The 14,188-nt window shown below is 38.9% G+C and overlaps 1 protein-coding gene across 5 annotated transcripts in view; it reads left to right on the top strand.

Moving 5' to 3' along the window:
• Nucleotides 1-14,188, top strand: part of FAM53A (family with sequence similarity 53 member A) — a 72,799-nt gene that overhangs the window by 31,104 nt on the left and 27,507 nt on the right. For 4 of the 5 annotated variants that reach the window (XM_074865556.1, XM_074865557.1, XM_074865558.1 and 1 more), the window contains exon 4: nt 819-1,621. In XM_074865556.1, coding sequence (XP_074721657.1) covers nt 819-1,621 — 803 coding nt within the window. The remainder of the gene's footprint in view (nt 1-818; nt 1,622-14,188) is intronic. The other variant, XM_074865560.1, reaches the window with a different exon arrangement.

The raw sequence follows: 14,188 nt of genomic DNA, 5'->3' as shown, positions 1-14,188 counted from the left end.
TCAAAGAAACGCTTTACAAAAGAGTGAGAGGCTTCGCAGGCAGACTGCTTTTAACCCAGCACTGCCACTTCAGATGAGAAGTTGTGCGCTATGGGTTATGTCTGTATTCACAGTAAAGCTCGCAGGAGGTTCTTGAGGGATACTCACTTTATGCATTGAATTAGGATTTTTTTTTTCGCCCTACACTTTATGAGCAAAAAAAAAGGAAACAATCTGCAGTCTGATTTAACTTTATACTATTTCTAATTTAAAGCTTTTCACACTACAGAATGTGAACGCCCATCTCTTTGAAACTTTTCTTTAGTAAGGTATTCTTAATAGAAAAGCATAACAGTCAAATGAAGGACAGCAGTCTGAAGAGATTATCCTGTTCTTTTATTAAAAAAAGATCCCTGGTGGGTTCTCACATTATTTGTTAATCCATTTTGGTTGTACCTTAGGTTGCTTGCTGTTACAGGTTTTAATTGTGGTATATGCTATGCATTAGGAAGCAGGTAAGGAAGCTGTCTGTGTTGCTCGCTAAGAAACACAGTGCTGTAATCTTTCAGTATACAGGAAGAAGCATTAACAAGCTGCACACATACTGGAATGCCTGGATTGGCTCCTGAAATACTTTGGTCTTCATGGTTTTGGAATTTTCTACTTTTTTTTAAAAAAATGAATGTGTAACTATAGTGTAAAATTTTGCTTGAGAGCTAGGTAGTTGTGGCTTATCCTTCTAAGCTTGAGTTTGATTCATGATTTCACATTAAACAAGGTTTAAAACAAATTGTCTTTTTCCTTTGCATCTTTCACCTCTACCCTTCTTTTACTTTCAGAAGAGAGTCCTTGGAAAGCTTTAAATGGGGGTTGCCCAATCCAAACTGACACAACAAGGAATTCAGCTTACCCTTTCCCAGTGTGCCCATTCAGCACCGGTGCTGCCAGTAATGGTAGTCTGCAGTGGCAGCAGGAATCTTCCAGTACATCTATGGTGTCGGGATGGATAAGTGAATTAAACCTTAATGAAAACTCGGGTCAACCCTTGGCACCACCAACGAAACGCCATTGTAGGTCCCTCTCTGAGCCAGATGAGCTGGCTCGCTGTCGGTCACCGTGGAAGCCTGGCAATTCAAAGGTTTGGACTCCCGTGTCAAAGAGACGGTGTAATAGTGGTGGTAGCGCTACTTTGCAACGCTGCAACAGTCATGGAAGTGCAACCTTACAGAGAAGCACAAGTATCAGTCTGCCACAAAACATACTGTCGCTAAATAATGTCTTCACTATCACCAGCTTCAACACGTCACCAGTACCCAGACCTTCCTCTGCCAGCAGTGGGTTTGTGGACAGTAGCGAGGGCAGCACAAGCTCGAGTACCCGCTGGAATTCTGGAGGCCCTTGTGACTTTAACCCAAGGCGCCGCCTCTCCCTCTCCCAGGAGCACATCACAGAGACGGGAAATCTCTTGCCTTCAGCCAACAGCACTCCCACCTCCACACCCGAGCTCAGTCGGCGTCAGGGCTTGTTGAGATGCCGCTCTCAGCCTTGTGTTCTGAATGAAAAGAAAAGCCGGCTAAAGCGCAGACGGGAGGAGGATGTACGATGGAACAGACCATCGTTAGACTTTTTTAAAATGACACGGGTGAGATTTTACTTTCCTCAGTGTGTGAAGGGAACTCTTGCAGAAAGGCTATTTCTAGATAAACTGAACTAATTTGTAGTTGTTAGATTTGCTTGTGTTCTTGTACTGATATGTCACCTTCAGCAGTATAGCAGGCTGCTTCTACTTGCCAGTGCTATACCCTATAGCAGCTTATTTACCTTTTGCTCCCAAAGCCCAGTTCTTGAAGTCCAATCTACTTGATACAGCGTACAAAGAGCTATGAAAAGATTCTTGAAGCAGAGGCCTAAGAAAAATAGCTTGTTTTTAAAATGCAAGGAAGCCATGGGGATGGGGTGGTAGACAGGGTAGCAGAAAAGTTATGCCACTGTGTTCTCAGAGAACAGCGTGCAATGATTTCTAAGTCATCTTGGTGCATATCTGCTTGGTTAAGGTTCCCCTTACAGTTTGAGTAATTCCATAAAGCTTAAATAAGAGTAAGCAAACCCCTATATAAATGACTTAACTAAAGAAACTGCTAATAACCAGTCAGAAATAGAAATAATGTTCTAATATGGCAAGTGCGGATGCTCCAGCTCAATGGAGAGGTGTTTTACTTCAGTTATTCAGAATGCTACTTCCCTCCTCATGTGAGAATAAAGGTGCTGATTTAAAAGCTAGTAAACTTCATTTCATACCTACACTTTGCATGTAATACAAATGCACAGCTCATTTTTCAAAGTTTCTGTGTCCACAGAAGCAACTGCTACAGTTTAAAACTGAAGATGCTTACTTAGTTTCTGTAGATGTAAAATTGAGTTTTATGGTAGGGTCAGAGAATGCTTTATGCTTGAGAGAACTTAAACCTACTGCTTTTGGTAGATACCAGACTTGGGAGGTTTGTGTGAGTAGATCTGTTAAGAGTAGTGGGGAGGAGGCAGTTTGCAGAAGTAGCGATAAGAATGTAAGAAAAGGAAATAGTTCTGCACCAGTGTCGCTGCATGTGATACACTGTGCAAAAGAAAAGCGGAATGGAATGGTGGCTAAAATGTCCAGACTGGTACCTTGGTATTAGTAGGCTTTACACAGAAATGTGTGAGAAGTACTAGGAAGCTATTGGAACTGAACTGTTTCTACCTGGGATATTCACTAAGTTAACTAGTTTGTCTACTTTGCTTAGCTAAAAAGCTATATGATGGCATCTGTCCTTCTCATACCTTTGTGAGACAACTTATAGTTTAAAGGATTTTCTTCTTGAAAAGCTTTTTTCATGAAGCTGTGGGGTAGCTAATTGGTTGGCAAACCATACAGAATGATCTGTGTGCTTACTGACAAGGTTGGTAACCAGTTCTGTTCTAGATAGGACTAGATACTGTTCTGAATTTTGGTTAAGATGCAAGTTTACTAGTTGCCTAATCAGACTTTACCTGTTTCTTGGTGTTAATCACTGCTGAGATTAGTTTGCTAATCTATTCCAGAAATATTAGTGGCTTTGCCTTTCAACTGCCCATGTGGTCTAATGCAGGTTTCTTTGTTTAAATGGAATGTAAAATTAAAAACCTGTTCCTTTCTTGGCTAGACTTGCTGCTTGCATTCTTCAAGCTCTAGAGGCGAGATGCAGTATTTCAGACTGGCAGAATAGTTTCAATTGCTCAAGTGTTAGACCTTCTAAATAATCCATATAATAGCGTGTATGGAGAAAACCTGATATAGCTCATGTCTATAGAAGGTTTTTTGGCTCTTCAGGTTTGCTGCTGAATTGAAGAGTACATGAAACTAATACTCAACCAGTCTTGATAACTTTTTTCCTGTGAGACCTATTTTGAAATGATGTTTTTGCGATAAGCTGAGTAGTTTATGCAACAAAGTTCATTCTAAAGTGTCAAGGCCTGATGGCTTTTTCCCAGCTCTTTCAGTAGAATCTTCCTATTAAAGATACGACTGCGTATTTAATCGAAGGCACAAAGTATAGTTTGGAAATACATCAGTTCTCAAACATGCTAAACTTTAATGAAAACATCTGTTTAAAAACTAGGCAAGTACTGAAATCATTTGAAGTAAAAATTGAATTAAGTTTTCAAGAAATGTTGGGTTTTTTAGAATGACAGATTGCTTACCCATTACATTGTCAGAAGTCTTATATTTCTTCCTAGCCTACCTCCTCCCCATGCCTCAAATCCTGGCACATGTATATGCTTTGAAACTTATATTGTGGTCTTAAACATTTCTCTCTGAACTTAAACAAAATTGCTGCTGTGCAAAATATTATAAGCTAATACTACAGAAGACTTGTTTTGAAGTATCATACAAGGAGATGTGGATGTGTCCTATATTTGCATATAGCTCAGTGAAGATCAGGACTACAATAAGGGGAAGCTCAGTAAGACCTCTTTTTCATGTATCTTGATGGCTGCTTATTGTTTCCAAAAATACTTTTTTCTGTGATTTCAAATTCACTTCTAAGTTTAAGAAAGACCTATGTTGAAAACAAGTACTTTTAAGGATTTTTGATCCAAGCTTTACTGCAAATATTTTGATGTCCTCAAATCTTCCTAAAAAGCTAAACTCAAATAGTTGCTCAAAACCAGGTCAGAAATTAGATGTTGCTTGTGGAGAACTTAAGTTATAGTTGAGCCTTGTTATGGTAGATCTGAAGGTGCTGCGAAGGGAGAGTTCTTGCTTTATACTGCTGTGGTATATTGGAGCCACAACTGCATGAAGAGGGGAGTTCCAGGTCTTCAGCTTTGGATCTGCAGTCTTTGGCTCTGCAGCCAGTGCTCTCGAGTCCTGAGAGGTCAGCATTGAAACACCTGCCAGAGTGGCTCAAGGTTTCTCAGCTAGGAATTCCCTCAAATCTATATTTATCAGAACTAAATTATTTATTTACTTTAACCTGAAGCAAGTGCTGTTGTATGTGCATGAAAATCTTGAATAGCTGTGGTTGGGTGAAGCTTTAGTGGGAGAAGGGGAGGGATGAAAGCTGGTTTTGGTCTGGAGGGTTTTTTTGCATTAGTGAACTGGTTTTTGCTAGCTGAGTTCTAGAAAATGTACTTGGTGGTTGCTGCTTCAGTCCCTACTAATTTGTTAAATCTAAGTGCTAGAAAATCAGAAGTCTAATTCTGAAAGTGAAGTTCCTATTGTCATTGATTTTTAAGATTAGAGTTCATAGGTGAGTAAATTCAGATTATTAATCTATCCTTAGTTTCTGTACTTATTCATGGCTTGCTCCTTCCACTGTTGTCTCTTTAATATTCTAATTTGCACCTTTATTTAAAAGAAGGAAAAAAATTGGGCAGCTCTTAACATGATAAACTGTTTTTTTCTATATATTTTGATTTTATTTTTTTCTTCCACAGACCTTCACACTTTACTACTCCCCCTCTGTTTTGGATTTTATGCCCTCTTGGAAAAGAATGTCATATCTTCAATTCTCTATGTTATACTACATTATATATATATGTGGAAAACACTACATTAATGTTCAGTAAAATGAGTAATTCACATCTGTAGAAGTAGATTGAAATGATCAGGCGGACTGCTGTACACCGTTTAGCTGTCACATAGTGCTAAATTCTGGAAGGATCTTTTTCTGGACTTGAAGCTGAAATACAAACTTGTGAAACTTCAGACCTTCTAGAACATGAAGACAGCTGTAAAAACAAGTGGAAAAGACTGTAGGAAAAGATAACAAAATATGATAGCTGTTTTCAGCCCCTAAGGACTCAAAATTACTTTCTTCTGTTCAGTTATGTATGCAAGGATAGCTCTGAGTTGTAGAACAGCAGAATACAGTATCTATGCCTGCTTAGTATTTGTTCGCTGTTGCCCATGAGGGGTGTTGGTCTTCCTTCACTGCAGCAGGCTTCTGATCCCCCTGGCATTTCAAGATGACTGTGCGTGGCAAAGAGCCTCTTTGGACTTGCGCTCTTCTGCAGCTAATAAGTTCTATCACAGACTGCCACAAAACAATTAAAAGTGGCATTTAGACTGGTAACTGAGGTAGTAGGATAGAAATGTTTCTTCACTGAAAAGAGGAGGAAACTGCTGAGCTTTTTCAAATGTTCTGCCTCATGAATTATGTCAGCCAATCCTGAGGTGTGACAAGTAAAGAACAGCCAAGAGGTTGCACATGTTTTTCAGTGTGTAAGCAAGTTTTATCGTGACAGTGAGTTTTAATTCTGTTTCAGATCAAACAACACTGTAGTTGAAGTCCTTCTGGTGTTTAACATTCTTGTGCTACTCCTCCCCCAATGCTGTGGTGTGGAGTTGCAGGAAAAAAAAAAGGGAAAATCTTGGTATCATGCTTAAAAAACTCAAAACTTCTTTAACATGTTTTCTGAAAGTCTTTGGTCTGTTTAATTAATACGAAATAGCTGTCTTTATGCAAGTAAGGAGTAGTTTCAGTTATTCAGTCCTATGGTGTCTCATACGTTAACGTTAGACTAGATCAGACAACACAGTGAAAAGTTTTAAGGGTCTCTAAACAGTGAAGGAACTCAGGGACTGAAGTTGTGATTTCCTAGCACAGGGTTCTTCTGCCTTCTTAGAAATACTTTAAAGTCATCTGGATTTTATACTAGTGGATTTTCTTGGTACAGAGAGAGACCCTGAGTGCCACACTGGGTCAGGCCAAGCTCTGTGCAGGCTGGCACCCTGCCTGACAGAGAACAGCTGCTTTGAGGCATGCAGGAACAATGAATGTGCAATGTGATACTTCCTCCAGCATGATGGCCTGGCTTCTACCAGCGTGCAACTTGGGGGCTTCAAAGTGTGCATCAGTGCTTCAAACTCTGACAACTACTGATAGATCTATTTTCTGTTGATAATCTGGTTTTTAACCCTTCATCTTGGACTTCCACAATAGTCCACACAATTTAATTTTTGTAAACTCTGTTCATCACCTTCTCCAAATGCTTGAATGCTTGATTTATTTTCTTGGAGTTCCAAGTCTTGAATCGGCAAAACACTTGGATAACTTTGATTCTTAAAGTAAATTGAGTTTAAATTGCCTTTGCTTTATGATTATTGACTATGTTTCAGGTCACAGTGGCTTTCTGGATCTATATAGTAAGGAGGGCTTCTCAGAGAAGATAGCATCTGAATCATAAAGACTAGTCAACCCTGGCCAAAACAGCAAGGCTAGTATCACTTAAGTATGAGGATAAGCAGAGGGCCTAGTTGATAGTGATTTCCACAGCAGTTTAAAATGTACATAAAGTGGGGATGAATGGTGGGGGTGGATATATTTTCCTGAAGGGTGTGATAAGAAGGCAGTATTTTATGAAGAGCAGAACACATCAGGAGTGCTGTGATTGAACTTGGGTCAGATGACTGTTACTTCTCCTGCAGAGACTTAGTAACTCCTGGTTTGTCTTGTGGAATCTCAGCAACTGCTTACTTGATTTTTACTTTGTGTGGACCAGTTTGCAGGAGCCAATGTGAATAAATACAAGGGTGAGATGTGATACTAATTATTTTCTTTAAGTATTTAAACCAGGGTAACCAAACTTGTGGTTGCTATGTGAGAACTATTAGGCATTCGTTTTGTTTTATTGCTCTTTGAGATCACTATAATGGTCTGTATACCGTCAGGTAAATGATTTAGCCATACTGTGGCCTCACTGAGTTTAAGCAAAATAAGCTCTGAAGCATTCTTCTCGATTCTTTGAATTCTTGTTGTCTAAAAAATTTCTGTGTATGCCCTGTTAGGCATAGTTACAGTAGATTTGTTCACTTTGATTATGCTACAACAAAGGGCATTAATGTTCTCAAGCTGCACAAGCAGTCATTGCTATAAGTAGAACTCAGTTATAGAAAAGATAGTATCATACACATGAGTAGTGTAGTGAAGTAGCTGCTCACTTGTGTTAGGCTTTCTCTCAGGCTGCTGTTTTAGCATGTCCAAGATAAAGGGATATCAAGAATCCCTTACGGTGCTAGCAGGGTAACTGTGAATCAAGCTTGGACTGGCTAAAGTAGGTTAAGTACTGGCTCATGAAGTTCATTCAGATTGTGTTCTCTGTATAGTAAGCATGTTGCTTTAAATAGTTTGAGATGCTTATGTAAAGCTTGTCTCTTATAGCCTCCTGTCAAAATGGGACCAAACAGGTTATTTGGGGTAGATGTATTTTCTGCTTGTGGATAAGTTAAGTTAGCAAAGGCTGTTCTCTGCCTAGCACACTACAGTTGTGTAGTGTGATTTGGGGAAGATATTTAATACAATTGCAAGCCTTAATCACTTAAGCTCTTGTGGTACTCTTGGATGAAAATGTAGTGCAGCATCTCTTGTTCAGAATAGAATATAGGTCTGATTTTTTTTTTCTGCGTGTGGATGACACTTTGCAGTTCAGTGATGCATTGATGTACACTGCTGTTGCTAAGATAAAATAGGCTGTAGACCTCAAGAAGTTCAAGGCCAAGTGCAAGGTCCTGCACGTGGGTCGAGGCAATCCCAAGCACAAATACAGGCTGGGAGATGAGTGGATTGAGAGCAGCCCTGAGGAGAAAGACTTGGGGGTATTAGTGGATGAAAAACTGACTATGAGCCAGCAATGTGAGCTCACAGCTCAGAAAGCCAACTGTATCCTGGGCTGCATCAAGAGAAGTGTGGCCAGCAGGGCGAGGGAGGGGATTCTCCCCCTCTACTCTGATCTCATGAGACTCTACCTGGAGTACTGTGTCCAGCTCTGGGGCCCCCAACATCAGAAGGACATGGAGCCGCTCGAGCGGGTCCAGAGGAGGCCATGAAGATGATCAGGGGCTGGAGCACCTCCCCTGTGAGGAGAGGCTGAGAGACTTGGGGTTGTTCAGCCTGGAGAAGAGAAGGCTCCAGGGAGACCTTATAGCGGCCTTACAGTGCTTAAAGTAGGCTACAGGAAAGATGGGGAGGGACTCTTGATCAGGGAGTGTAGGGATAGGACGAGGGGTAATGGTTTTAAATTGAAAGAGGGTAGTTTTAGATAAGATACAAGGAAGAAATTCTTTACTGTGAGGGTGGTGAAACACTGGACCAGGTTCCCCAGAGAGGTTGTGGCTGCCCCCTCCCTGGCAGTGTTCAAGGCCAGGTTGGACGGGACTTTGAGCAATGTGGTCTAGTGGAAGGTGTCCCTGCCCATGGCAGGGGGGTTGGAACTAGATTGTCTTTAAGGTCCTTTTTAACCCAAGTCATTCTATGAGTCTATGTCCTTGCACTGTATGGGGATATCTTCTGCTTCAGAGTGCCCTTGATGCCCTTGTGTGTTTGGAATATGGCCTGTGGAAAATACAATACAGATGAACTATACGTGGTGTAGGATTGGACTGAGGTTGATTGGGATCAATAAAATGTTTGCAAAAGTAAATATGTGACACTAGTTAATTTGCTAGTAGTTTATGTATAAGGACCAAAAAGAACAGCTATGAATGAAGCAATTGAGCCAGGGACAGAATATTGGTTCTTGTTTGAAAATTTAATGCCTATTCCTAGGGGAGCCTTTAACTTCACATTTGAAAAATAGAGCTAATCATGGCCTACCTTTGCTTTGAAAACCAGTTCTGGGGTGGTGTGGGGTTTTTTTTCTTCCCATGGTAGTAATTTTTGTAAGTGATCATAAAACAAGAAAGGGAAAGATAACATGACTATATTTCAAAAGGCATGAAGTAATTTAAGCTCAATGGTCAATGGTCTTGTTCAGAGGAAGGGAGCTGGATATCAAAATTTCCTAAGTAAATCAGTGGTTTAAATCCACTTTGTGTAATTCTAGACATAAATTTAATTTATAGCTGAAAAGAAATAGTCAGCAATGGACCTCAAGGAAAATGTTTCTACTATTTGCCTATACAATGTACCCCTACATGCAAGAGGCCAAAGACATCAGCATTTACAAAGTGTGAGTGTGTTTTCTTTAAGGGCAACCTTATGACGTGGAGAACAAATGTCTGAATGGAAGCGGATACAGCAAGATGCTTGTAAGTTTTCTAAGCTTCAGCAGAGTGAAAATAAGCTACTGCTATACCTGCAGGATTTTGAATAATGAAATGCAAGTCAACTTTGATCTGCTAGAGATTGGTCAAGCTATTATATTTATTCATTGCAAATTAGTTTAGAAAGTAGAGAATTACTAAGATTTGGAAGAACTTCTCTTTGGAGAGGAGCAGGTATGTAGAAGGTTGGAACAGTTTCTTGAGATGCCACTTCTATGAAAGGGAGAGACTTTGAGAAAACTTCAGAGATAGCCAGTTACAGTCCCAGCACCACTGGCACTGGTGAAACAGCACAGATATTCTTGAACTCTTTGCACCTGTCTCTGGATAACAGATGTCCAGTAAACTTGCAAGTATATTTGACTTGGATTGTAGGTTAAACTGGCTTCTTTGAAGCTGAGCAATATGCATCTCCTATGTAGTGTGGTTATGCCTCCCATATCCTCAAATTAAATGAAAAATAACGTACAGCAGTTTGAGTTGAAGTTTGTGTGAGTGACTACCTACATTTGGCTTACTATCTGTTAAAAACCAGTTGTGGAAATCATAGGTGAGAAAGATGTTTTAAATCATCCTGTCTAATTCTCTGTTGATGCATGATTACTTCCCACAGTATATATTTTTTCAGTACTTGGTCCACTGTAGCCTCTTAAATGCCTCCAGGGATGTGGTTTCCTTAGCAGATAAAGAGCCTTTTGTGGGAAGCAGAGGCAGTTTTGCTTAAGCTATAAAACTCATTCAGACTCACTTAAGATAGTGGCATGTATTTTGGGATCTCTTTCCTACTGCTGTGATAATATTTTATGGAAATAAAACTTTAAATTGAGCTTCCTGGTCCTCTGGTTAGTGAAAACGTATGAGCTCCCTTAGTCTCTATTTGAAAGCAACTTCAGCAGGAGTGGGAGAAGGGATAGCAGATATTAAGGATGGTGTCTAGAGACTAGGAATCTGTATCCACTTATTCCTTTTTGTTTTGTGAAAATGTTAGGAATTACTGTGCTTTCTTGTAGAAAGTGATGAACCTTTTCAGTCATCCTAAGGTTTATTTATTCTTTGTGAATTGTTATACAGATGCTACTTCCTATGTTGAAGTTCTTAAGTCAAAAACAACTGCTATTTCCAAAACTTAAACAAAAAAAAAATTCCTTAACTTGTACTATATCAGAACAAAAAGCCTGTATACCTGTGATCTGCAGTGAAGATATGCATAGCTAATAAGTGGGCTTAAAGTCCAAACATTTAAAAAAACAAACAAACAAAAAAAATAAAAACAAAAAACCTGAAACCAACACAGCTTTATTCTTCGCTGTTATAAATCAGTGCAGGGGGAGGTTATATGGGGAGGTGTCTAGCTCAAATGGTGTTTTCCTTCTCAAACAAGATTCCCCAAGGGGAAGGAGCACTAACTTGACACACAAAAGCTAATGCTGATTTCTGACTTGAGGAGTGCAAGCTATTCCCTCTGCTAGCTCTGTGCTTCTGCTTGGGGTGTGATATGTTGGGTCTGTCGAATTCAAATATAGGAACAAATTCCTAGTTCATGTATCTTAAATATACCTGTACTTGTTAGCATTCTTAACTTCTTAATCATGTGTAGCATCTAGTGCTTGTCCCTTGCTGTGTCTGTTTGAGCAGGAACTTGCTTAAATAACAATAGTATTTTCAGGGAGGTATTAAACTATTTTTGTAGAGTATGCATTTGTGGCATAAGTAGTTCACTTAAGTTTAAAGGCAGTTTTTTAACCTTGTTAGAAAACTGGATTTTCCACTGGGCTTTATGTTACTATCTGACAATCAGTTGGATTTTGTCATTTCAGGCATAGTTGTATGACACTTTCATCCTCCTAAACCTGAATAGATGAGCTGCACATCTGTTGTGTGAAAGTAATGTAGGAAGTCTCTAAATTATTCTATTTCAGGAGTGACTTTGTTAACATCAACTAAAAGGCTTATCTATAATTACATAATTCTTACTAACACTGTGGTGTTTGAAAACTGATGTTCATTTACTATAAGCAAAGTTACCCCCATCCCTTCCCTGATGGTTTTTAATGTGAAGTGCATGAAAAATTTGAGTTGTTTATTATTATTAAAATCTGGGTATTATGCTTAATAACTAACAAAGCAATACAATAACTCTTAAGTTTTAACTTCTTGGAATAAGTTTAGACACTGTGCCAGGTGAAATCAGAATTACTCTTGTACAAAGAGCTGAGTAGTAGCTGTTGTAGTAGCATTACCTAAAGACAACATTTGTGCCATGACTAACTTTAAAGGGCAGGTTGGAAAGCAAATGTTGGGAGCTTTTAGTGTTGATGGGGAGGTGCAGAGACTTAAGTATGGTTTCTAGTTCTTTATTATACCATTCTTTCAGGGAGAGGTAAACATTGTGTAAACCTTTCCAGAATTTGGCTATAAGAAAGGCAGGTCAAGTTATAACTTAATTTGACAATGGATCTCATAAGACTTAGGATACCAGATGGTGCTATGGTGTGTAGCTACTTAACTGACTTGTCTGAGCTTTTCATGTAAAACTTCTGGGCTTTATCCAAGTGCATATAAGTAACATGCAACTCGGCTCAAAATGGGGGAAAAAAAATGCTGTGGATTTAATTGTCAGAGACACTGCCCTGTAGAATTAACTTTCCTTTTGAACAGTCTGTGTGAACCTTTATGTTTGCAATATGTATAGTTGATTGTGTAAGATGTAAGGGTTTCCTGGCAGAACAATGCTAAGTTAAGAGTGCAATTACTACAAAAGCGAGATGTAGGAGACTCTTTAGTGGCTGACTGGGTTGATGAGTTTGGATCTTCTTTGCTTGATGATACATGTTGAGTCCAACGAATGAAACTGGAAAGGATGCCTGGTTTTCAAGACTTTCAGTATTTCTTCTTTTCTTTTATAAAAACAATGATTTTTTTTTCATAAAATAGAAGCATCTAGAAGCATTTAATGTTTGCTGTATCAGTTTCTTGAACTTTACAGTTCAGAACGTTACACAGTTGAATACAGCTGGGTAAAAGGGCATCCTTAATCAAATACAAAATGAGATGTTGAAATGACTTGTCAACTTCCTCCAAATTCTATTTTGAATCAGGGATGTAATTGAGATTGACAGTCCTCCCTGTCCTGTTCAACAAAATGCTTATTTGGAACTTGAATTAATTTTTTCCAAAAATTTTTCTATAGAAAAAAAAAGTTAAACTGTGTTAAAACGTCATTCCTCTTTCTGAATTGCAGGTCCTCCTTCATCACTTTAGTTTTCTTCTGTTTATTTTGTCACATAGATGAAGATGCGCTAACTGTAGAACACTTCATTCTTTTCACATCCACTCTTGTGTAATTTTAAGTTTGGTTCTCCAAATACTTCAATTCTTATGTTAGTATTTTGATGATATCCTTAAGCAAATCCCAGTGTGCAAGGCATTGGTGATAATGCATTATCTTTTCTGAAGCTGTGCTTTCCTGTGGTCGTCCTGTAGCGTGTTAGTGTTATGCAGTCATTTAGTCTGCTTTGAAATTATGGAGGTTTTGGTTATAGAAACCACCTTAGTATTTGTTTTTCCCCTTACTCACTCCCTTCCCCTTGCCACCCCTGTGGTTTGAGTTTTGTATGAGGAGAACTCAGGAAGGGAAGCTGAATTCCTTTTCCTTGTTTTCCTCTTTCAAATACAATGGTGACTACAATGTCTGTATGAAACAGGCATTATATTTTAGTAATAATGTTTTGTCTCAAAGCAAGTGAGTCATCTTCTGACTGCCAAGCTTCAGAATATGACAGTCCTTAAGAACTCTCCATATGAGGAAGCAATAACAGATTTGTGGGATGACTAATGAGTAATAGATAATTAGTGTCCTGCTCCCGCTAAGCTTTAGTACCTGACGGGTATTTTGCCTTTTAGTGGGATGGTTTGGAGAAACCTTTTCTACTCAGGTTATAATTTGATGTAGTATATGAAGCCTTTAAATGCCAGCTTTTTATATCATGGTACAAAAGCAATGTGAATTGCTCTTCACAGGGTTACCTGTTGGGTTTTTTGTTCATTTAGTTCTTGTGAGTTTAATCTAGGGCAGCAGAAATTCATCTATTAAAAAGTAATTATTATAGTTGTGAGACAAGTGATACATTTTGCCTGTATTGGTGTGCATGTAACTCTAGCTTCATATTTTAGATGAGTAGAAGTATGCTTGATATAGTAAAGATTATTTTAAACTTGAAGTAGAGTTAGGGTCACCTAATTATTTTTGAGATAATTAACTTTTATGTAGCTTTAGCTTAGTTTAAAAGTATTACAAATAACTACTTCAGCAAGCTAGAAGTTTCCAGTTAGCAGTATTGGGCTTCTTCTGAGCAGCTTGGGATTCTTAACCATCAGAGCTCACATGTTCTGTTAAATGGGAGAGTCTTGCCTATAGCACTTAATGTCTCTACCGAACATGACTGGTCTTCTGAATCCGTGCTATTTCAGTGCATCTGATGTTCTTCATGTATAGCTCTGTGGTTGGTATAAAACTAGTAAAATTCCTTCATAGTCTTCTGTTACTGGTGAAGAAGTTATGACACCAAAGCTGTTAATTTATGTAAGTTTTCCAAGGAACAGCCATTTTGAGAATGAAGGCATTTCAAAATAGGTGTCTAGGTGTCT

Source organism: Strix uralensis, chromosome 4 (assembly GCF_047716275.1).
Source record: "Strix uralensis isolate ZFMK-TIS-50842 chromosome 4, bStrUra1, whole genome shotgun sequence".
NCBI lineage: Eukaryota > Metazoa > Chordata > Aves > Strigiformes > Strigidae > Strix > Strix uralensis.
The sequence above is the reverse complement of the archived record's forward strand: the minus strand, read 5'-3'. Positions and strand labels throughout refer to the sequence as shown.